General features: G+C 47.9%; 1 protein-coding gene across 1 annotated transcript; it reads right to left on the reverse strand.

The window, feature by feature from the left end:
- Positions 1-3,742: 3,742 nt before the first annotated feature.
- On the reverse strand, positions 3,743-8,833 carry LOC144096937 (larval cuticle protein 16/17-like). The gene is made up of 2 exons (XM_077629745.1): positions 8,574-8,833; positions 3,743-5,768 (listed from the first exon to the last, which is right to left on the reverse strand). Exons 1-2 carry the CDS (start codon positions 8,622-8,624, stop codon positions 5,364-5,366), a joined length of 456 nt encoding a protein of 151 aa, XP_077485871.1. The 5' UTR covers positions 8,625-8,833; the 3' UTR covers positions 3,743-5,363.
- Between the last annotated feature and the right edge of the window lie 550 nt (positions 8,834-9,383).

Consider the following 9,383-nt stretch of genomic DNA (forward strand, 5'->3'; position numbering starts at 1 on the left):
AAGATTTCAATATTACGGAAGAGGGCAAGAAATTGCGGCAGTAATTCCGGGGCTTTTTGGCACAAGAGTAACTATTGAAAAAGCGGTAAACTCTTACTGGGCGAACAAATTACACAAAGCGTGGTCGCAATACTGAACTTACGATTGAAATATTCTGCAATAGAACTCCTGCTGAAAAATCATCGTTTCAAATGTTTTGAAGTTTCATTGATCTGACCACACGGTATATGCTTAGCTTCTGAACTCAAGACAGGTGCTAACCATCAGCAGTTAACTTGTTCTGGAGGGTTTGCTTCCGTCATCAAAGGGGAATCATAAAATCCGCCTGTTCATGACTCGTGTCCCATGCAGCGATAGAGCCTCTCTGTTCTGATACTAACAGCCGTCGCGCTCTCGGCCATAAATTAGGCTTTTCGTCTGCATTAGAGTCGTAAATGTTTCGTTGCTCTATAGCACATGCTTTCTGCACCCGCTTGTGCCGGCCGCACCGCTTTTATCCGGCAAATAGTATTCTTCAGTCAAGTGCCGCTGCACCTGGCAGGTGTCACAGTACATTAAGGTTTTCGTTTTGTGGACAAGACGAAATTCGACATGCGCGTCTTTATCGCGCAAGGTTGAACAATACTGCTCGGTGTAAACGCTAGCGGCTGCGACAGTTGTGTCGAGTGCACTGAACGTGACAACATCTCAACAAGCAAATATCGCCAACACGAACGTGTATACAGAGGAGGTTGGCATAGCGCATACTGTTCCCAACGTTTATTATTATTATTATTATTATTATTATTATTATTATTATTATTATTATTATTATTATTATTATTATTATTATTATTATTATTACGTACAGTGCACGTGCAGAGCGAGGAGGAGCAGGCAAAAGGTGCGACGCAACACCTGACCGAGGCCTGCCCTCCTGTACATGAAAACAATAGCAAAAAAAAGATTCAAAGGGCTTGACAGCTGAAGAATATAACAGAAAGCACGAAATAGAATGACAGAACTATTGCACAAAACGACTCACAACTATAGGTTCCTGCTGTAAGTGAGAACACTGAGGCGTATTGATATCAGTGTCGCGAAGAAGGGCCTAATTCAAGTTACCACTACGGTTATGCGGTACCGTCAACGCGCACACCACGTGATACATCACCCCTCTCGCTGAATCCAGAGCAACCTCTCAAAGATAACATGATCAGCCCAGTTGCGGGGCCTCGGCGTAAGAGGCTGCGCAGGCCTAAAGTGACCTTACGCAGGCCGAGTCATCCGGCGTCTTTCGGGTGCGAGCAGTACAAAACATCCCTGAGCAGCACCACCGCGCATGTCCGCCACGTTCTTCGCCGCCAGCGCGGTGGGCGATCCGGCCAGCGCTCTCGATAAAGGCCGAGCGAGCAGCGCACGTGAGCGCTGCCCGCGCGCTTCGTGGTTCAGGCGGCACGGACCAGCCGCCGGCGAGAAGTTCACGGTTTGCATTCGAAGGGCTCGACTGTCGTCGTATGTAGTTTGTTGGAACGTCTTGTTTCATCCGAGCGCAGCTTTCAGAACCGTCCTGGGTTGCGGAGCTCGGACGCTATACTGAGTTGCTCCGCTATATAGTGTAAGCGCTGCCCCTTTGCTTGGACCGCGGTGCGAGCGCCTTTGTTTTCTTGTTTATTTTTGTGTTGTTCCGTTGGCCAGCAGTAAACGGTGTTGTTTGCTGCTTGCGCTGTGTCTGCCTTGGCTAGCGAACCCCGCTGAACGGGGAGATGCCCTGGAAGTAAATTTCCACTCGTGTTTTAGGCTGACCGCTCCAGTATTCCTTTTTGAGGCGGAAGCTGTGTGCATGCCTCACGTTCATAAAAATGACAAAAATTGCACTCAGAATGACTCCAGCAGTTGAATGACATCGCTTTCAAGCCGTTTATACTACTGGTATTGAACAAAAAAAAAGAGACACACAGACTTCCTAAAAAGACCTCCTATGCGGTTTGTGTCCTTACTTCAGTCGCTGGACGTATTACAGAACCTGTATTAGAATTGAAAATGCTTCAATGAGTATTATGAAGCCGTCGACAGATGAGAAAGGCTGAAAAGTTCGACAATTTTTTTTTATCCCGCCAAGGTGATACTCGTCCATCTGTTTACCCGCACTTGTAAAAACACACAGAACACGCTGAATGGTTTGCTTGATAGTTTGGTAGTATTCAGCACGCAGAAATACTGTACGCATGTGCAGGTTTTTCCTTTTCCTTGCAGTTGAAACAAGTGGGACATATGTGTCCCGCTAATCCAAAGGGTTATTTAACTTGAGTTACCTTTTATATGACGAAACCACTTTCATCTATATAATCACTGCTCTGAGTACGGCCATTGGTGCTTTAATTACTGGAAAATAAGGCCGAGATAACTCCAACTGACCATTTACCGGACAGGAAATACCACGTAATATCACCGAAAAAAGCAGTAATTCACCAATAGCAATTAATAAACGCCGAAGAAAACCGATAACACCATTCTGAAATGACCAGCGAAAAATCACCGCCGAATTTCAAATAATAAAACCAAAATCCCCTGCCCCTACTTATATATGACCGTACGATGGAACCCATGGAACCCCAAGGATATATCACTAGTATACGGCGTGTTATGAGAGCAACATATCATCTACGACTCGTTTATAACTCTTGTCACTTCTGTTTTCCGAAGCCATGCATGGAGAGTATAGAGTGGGGTATCGCAAACTCCTCGTAGCCATAATTAACACGCGATTTTGAAACGTGAAAGGTAGCAGTTCAAACGTTGTAGAATCTAGCGGCGTCGAGGTGTGTTTAGGGATATTTATTTACTGTGTTTAATTAGTTTCATGTGTATGTCAACCCTTTGTGATACTTTTTTTTATTATTGTAAGCAGATGTGAACCTCTTTCTGCAAAACAACCAACTCATTTCCCGAAAGGAATGCATCACTGTCGTCAGCGTAAATAATGATGTTCGTATTTTTTGTAACGTAAATAATGCCACTTCTCAACTTTTTTGCAATATGGCTATATCATTTATGTATAACAGAAACAGCACGGCTCCCAAGATCGAACCCTCTGGTGCACCAACTATACGGGTCTGCCTGCTTTTTATGGGGCTCCTCCGTTTACTTGTGCTATTTAGAAAGAATTATTTCAGGTAGACAGTAATTTATGAAGTAATCTTAATGTCGTTTTTCATTCGACAATGGGCACCTTTGTTCCAGATGTCTGACGTTCTCCGACACAACCTTGCCAAGCTATTTTAGTGTTTGTCAGGTCGCCATGTTGGGCGCGATTATCGTTCGCATGTGTCGTGGCTGACGGGAGTGATGAATGTCGATTTTCAGTTGAAACTAACTATAAATACTCGCCCCTGATTATTTATCTGCGCTGTCTGAACAACATGGCTGATTTTCGAGATGTGTCAACTAATTGCTTTATATTGCATGTGATGGTTTCAATGTACGTCTTGTGCTACGCATTACAACAGTTACCTCTCGCTCGTCGAGTTTCGTCTTAACAGCATTTAGCAGAGCTGGCCAGAACTTCCTGTGAAATAAAAAAAATATTAATCGAAGTGAAGTTTCTTCGCCGCAACCCTTAACCTTTCTAATCCAAAGTTCTCGCAGTAGGGATGTAGCGCAGCGGGAGCAATAGCTTCGCTCAATCTTCGCGAGCAGCGACATTTAAAAAAAGAAATAAACAGAAAAGTAAAGCACAGAAACAAGGCATATACTGGTTTGCGGTAACAGTTTATTATTCCTCGTTAGGCCTGTCTCCCTCGCAAAATGCAGGCAAAACTTTCACAGACTAATAAGCGACATATATATGGCATGTGTACGGCATATATCACATAAAGCAACGCACTCATGCGTTTGTTTTGCGTTATCACCTGCCTCTCGGCTCCTGCTCATAATATGGGAATAAATTAATTGCCGAAGCACGACTGTACACTCTGTCATTGCACGTTCATATCAAACACACCGCTTTTCTTTTGTACACAAACAAGAAGCAAGAAAGAAACAAGCAGAAAATGCCCTGGGCTTCTCAAGTCACACACATTGAAGACAATAAAGAAAAGAATGTTAACAACAAGGAAAACATTAAAAGGATGCAGAACAAAGTGGACTCAGGACGAAATGCAGGCAGAGACATCACATGTAAGAGGCCTTTGAAACTGTGATTTCACACGAAAGCGAACTAATTGTTGGTTAATTAACTGCACTAAAAGCACTTAAAAAACACTCGTACACACCGAACTAAAAAGATGTTATGGAAGAAACTTATTTTTCGTCGTTGTTGATGATCACTTTAGTTCCAATAATCGGCAGTCTTTTGAGCTCAGTTTCAGCCTAGCCGCCCTCCCAAATTAAATATTTGCGGGAGATTGAATTTTCGTTTCTTGATACTCGTTCCCAGCCGCGGTAATCTACAAGCTTTAAGTTCCGCTTATATCCGATCCTCATGAAATCTATCCCACAGAGTTAAAGAAATTGACCTATGACTGCGAGTATTCATTTCGACGCGGGACCAGAGAGGTTGGCACTAGTGCTTTCAAGAAATCGTGGGAGGGGGGGTGGGGGGCATGTTCTGTAACCTGTTACACTTGACACATTATCAGAGTGTGGTTAACTTCGACGGGCACATCAGCCGCACACGCATGCAGCTATAGCCGATTTCGCGCCATTCCACCCTGTGTGAGATCACTCGTGGTCAAATTTTCAAACCCTTTTCATGGTGAGCATTCTTTAAAACGCATGATAGTAAAACCCTAAAAGAAAAAGGAGAGGAGATGACGGCGATGAGCTGAGACCCTAGAACGATCACTCTGGCCGGTTGCGTAGCCTAAAGATAGAAAAGAAGATATATGGTAGCGGGTTCAGAACACTTCTACGTAATATCGCTACCTGATACGCCGAAGCACGAGCACCTGGCCAATCGTGTCAGTCAGCGATATGGTGGCTTAATCATGACAGCCAATCACGCAGCGCTCTTAGGAGCCTTGCGAACCTTGTCCACGCACAGGTAACCATCTGAGAGGAACAATGTTCAGAAGCTCAACCGCATCTCAGGGAGCGCCACCTATCGGTCGCGCCGGAGGGAAACTCCGTACACACACCGGCAGCTCGCCGTCGTCATACGACGACGAGTTGGCTTTCGGCAACGGAAAAGTCCTCCCGCAATTCCCGCAGGCACCCGGGGCTTTCAGAGTTCCAGCGTCATCGCCAATCGCAGTGGCTGTAACACCATCGGCGCCATCGGTAGCTGTACCAACACTGGTGCGCCGTCCTTCAGCGCGTTTCCCCAAAGGGCAGCCGGCCGGCGTGGGAGCCCCGGGAGCGCTCTGCTGCGAAGCGGGCTCGTGTCAGGTCTCCTCTTCGGGCTGGGGCCTCGGGATGAACGGCGGCAGCGGGCCCAGGAAGGGCGCGTGCGGCTTGACTGTCGACCGGGGCCTGTGCTGTGGCAGCTCGGTCTTGGTGTGGATCACGTGGTAGCCCGTCTCGTCGGCGACGTACTCGATGACGCGCAGGTAGCCGTTGGCGTCCGTGAACCCGTACCGGCCTCGCACCGTGCCGTCCGACGTGCGCTCCTCCTGGCGGAAGTTCTGCTGCTGCGCGCCTTCGCCCGTGTCGTAGCCGAACTTGTAGGAGCCCTGGCCCGCGTGCTCCTGCACCAGGTACTGGGTGCGCTTGCCCGCCGGGATAGCCGGGGAGTCGGCGCCGGTGGCCGCCTGGCAAGCGCCGGCCGTCAGCAGCACAAGCAGCAACACCTGCACGTATACGCGCGCATAGCGGGAAAGACGAGTGAGCTTAGGAGTGGCAGCGCTGACTTTTGAGATGAAGTTCACAGAATTCACAACAGGACAGCACAGAGCGCTCTTTCAAACACAGGTTGTGGCATAATACAATTTAATCATTACTGTGGAATTCGTTTGCATAGGCTGGTACACCGGGGATCCGAAAAAAAATAAAAATGTCTGATCACATGACTGGCGCGTTGGACAAAATAGGACAGTAAGGTGCAACGGGACATCTCTCACAAGTTAGCTCGTAGTTTCCGGACGCATAAAAATACAAGGCACATATTTAAGCACTCGGCAGTTCCGGGACCGACGTCCGAAGGTGTTCTACGCTGCGAAATTAAACTGCGAATAGCTTTCGACGTTTATCACCGAGCGTTAGTGTGTGCTATAAGAGCACTCATTGCTCGGACTCGTAACACAAGTCGGGGTGAGTTGAAGGTTCCAACAAGACAACGGTCAATCCTGGAAATGACATTCAGGAACGGCGAATCCCGAAAGAAAAAGAGCTGATCACAGGCACGCAAGCACTGCTATAGCCTTGTGTCGGATGTCCGAAGCCCTAGCAATGGGCTCTTTTTCGATAAGAATTCTTGCATCAAGTTACACGAATCTCACGTTTGAAAGGCGAGATGTTACGCAAGTGCGATGACAGCTTTTCTCATCTTATGTTAAGCGAATCGGCGAGCCCGCGTAGCACCTTTGTTCTTGGTGGTGTTTTTTTTTTCTTGCGTCTGCACAGTGGCGTGCCTCGTTCATCGGCCGTCACACACGAGTTTCGAGTCGACCTATTTCGATTGGCAAGAAGTTGCGTTCGCACAGAGATGAGGCTGTCAGCATGAACAAGCTGTCAGGTGGCCGCAACGTTGTGCAGATAATGAAGTTCACGCTCTATGATGCAATACGCCGCTGAGGTGATGTATTCGTTTCCCTCTTCTTCACAGCGATCTTTTCATCGGAAGCTACACACGGGTAGGCACAAAGGTCACTGTGCTAAGTTATTCGCGCCGAGAAAAAAGAACAGGAAAATTCGCATCGAGAAAAAAGAACAGGAAAAGCAAGAAGGGAAACAACTGGTGGGCGAGTTGGTCAGACATGGTTCTTGTCAACCAGTGCAACGGCTCGCGAAGCCAAACAGGGAAGGGACAAAACAGCGCTGAACCTCACTTGACGTTGCCATTCGGCCCTCAGGAACTTGCGTATCCTTATGCCATGGCTAACTGAAGGCTGAAAGCCCACATCGCAAATGCTTCGTGTAAACCACGAATGCCATGGCTTCTGCATTCGAAAGCGCATTCTGCCTCCTGAGGTGCTGGGCCTGTTTGTGGGCTTTCAGTTAGCCATGACATAAGGATATGCAAGTTCTTGAGGGCCGAATGGCAACGTCAAGTGAGGTTCAGCGCTGTGTTTTGTCCCTTCCCTGTTTGGTTACGAGCCGTCGCGCTGGTTGACAAGAACTGGAGCAGTGAAATCTCTTCACCGAAATATAGTTGAGACAATACCAGTTCGCGCAATTTTGTAGATTAAAAAAAAGGCAAATTAGAAGATCTTTGACTATATACGGTGTTCGCTTTGCAGGAAACGTTAAGAACGCCAGGATTTTTCTAATTTTCTTTGAGAAAGAAATGCTATTGGGCAGGTTACCCAAGACGTCAATTTAATTTCTGCTCAAGGCGACGACCTCGGAACATGTGCCTCAGTGCCTGCCATTCCTGAACTCGACTTTGGCGCATATTTATGACTTCGGCACAAAAACTTCTCGTGCTGGTGCAGAGGCGCCGCGTTTGTGCGCATTGCTTGTTGACTGACTCAGTCTCTGTTATGACAGTTTCTGTGAATAATTTCTTAAACATTGAACCAACAAACAATTCATTGTTATTCAATGTCCCTAGATTTCTGTTAACAGAACCTTCTTCCTGAAATTCAATCACTTTTCGACGATTTATTAGCCCCAAAGTTTCGTCGTCACCAGTAGCTTCAAACCTCATGATACGAAGATAGAAGAAGCGTAACGACTGCACGATCACATCTGGTAACACAATCCTATCCTAACTAGGTCGCATGATGTTAGAGCAGAGTTTGTCTTCGCATCAAGCGATTCGTAAGAGGGCTGTCGTGGACGCATATTTGCATAACAGGAATTTGCGTAACTCTGGAAGAGAGTAGACAGACATCAAACGCATGCTTGAGTTTTACCATTTTTCATTACCGAAGGAACTGTCGTCATAACGATCGCGTAATACCCGGCCACTGAGTTACGTCGAGTAGTAGCAACCTGACAGTTTCCCCTGTTGAGTCAAGTCGCACGACCTCGATAGGCCGTATCCTGTGCATGTGACTCACGCACGCCTCGAGTTGGGGCCGTGTCCTTAGACTCCTCAGGTTCACTTCTTGTTAAGCGGGTCACATTAACCTAGCCTGCAATGAACTCAGTGTAATCGAGGCTATATAAATCAAGAGCGCGAAGATACTGCATCAAAAATTCCTAGTTATCTCTAACAGTGCTTTAACGTTAATCTCAGTCGGTATTGGTTAACACGAGGCACAGTTTTAACCATCGTAAGTAACGCTGTAGTTTCGAAATTTGAACTGCGCTTTGTTCTTCGTATAACACCGGAAACGTCGGCGCTTTTTCTACTGGATAGAAATAAGAAAACAAGAAGACGAACTTCTTTCCGAATAAATTTGCAGTCAAGTCTGCAGCTGCTTTCAGTCACTCGAGCTCCGTCTAAATGAGCTTCTTCCGTTCTCTGAATTCGAGCAATTGAAACTGACCTTGATAAGACAGAGCAATCCCAGCATCGTCGTGGAAGTCGGAAGTCCCATCTTCCGCAAAAGCAACGTGAAGCGAGAGCGTTGATTTTTTTTTCTTCCCTTCTTCCGTTGTTTGTCGAGGAAGTCCTTCTCAACGAGGCACGCGGATAAAAGGCACGGGACGCGGCCGCACAACACCGCAGTGGCAGAAACTCGGTTCACGCGGTGTGAACTCGCGAGCGGAACCCAAGTCAGAACACAGCGCAGCCGCCAGTCCTCCTCCTTTTATGTGGACGTCCACGTCCAGCGCGCGGCTACTCCCTTTTATACACCCTCCCCCGCCACCGACGCGAAGCCCCCCCCCTCCCCCTTCCTCTTTTTTTTTTCTTCCTATCTTTCTTTTGCTGTCGTTCATCGAGAGAAAGCCGAAACCACCCCCGCCACCGCTGATAACTTGGACGTGTAGCAGCAGCGGACGGGCACGCAGTGCACTACGCGAAAATGCGCAAACGTGCTGCCTCCTCGCCACCTTCACCGCAATCAACAGGGGGAGGAGGAGGCTCACGCATGTACGCACGCACAACACGCCCGTACAAAGCAGAGTACAAGCAAAACGTTGTGCCGCCGCTACAACAACGAGCTTCGCACGCACGCACGGACGTCGCCTGCGTGCGCGTCAAGTGTGTGTACACACACACACGTGAGCGGCGGGGAGGAGGAGGAGGAGGGACGACGGAGGGGAGGGGAGCGCAAATCGCACGGCCACGACGCGGCAGCACCTTCGCGTGCGGCGGTGTTCGTTTGTTGCGCCCCCTCGCCACCGACCAATTT

The sequence above is a fragment of the Amblyomma americanum genome, chromosome 7, assembly GCF_052857255.1.
Source record: "Amblyomma americanum isolate KBUSLIRL-KWMA chromosome 7, ASM5285725v1, whole genome shotgun sequence".
Taxonomy (NCBI): domain Eukaryota; kingdom Metazoa; phylum Arthropoda; class Arachnida; order Ixodida; family Ixodidae; genus Amblyomma; species Amblyomma americanum.

Bases quoted from the DNA above. Each gene is read 5' to 3' on its own strand.
- LOC144096937 (XM_077629745.1), bottom strand. From the start codon at position 8,624: ATGGGACTTCCGACTTCCACGACGATGCTGGGATTGCTCTGTCTTATC. The intron at 5,769-8,573 runs GTCAGTTTCAAT...GTATACGTGCAG, and splicing joins GATTGCTCTGTCTTATCAAG to GTGTTGCTGCTTGTGCTGCT.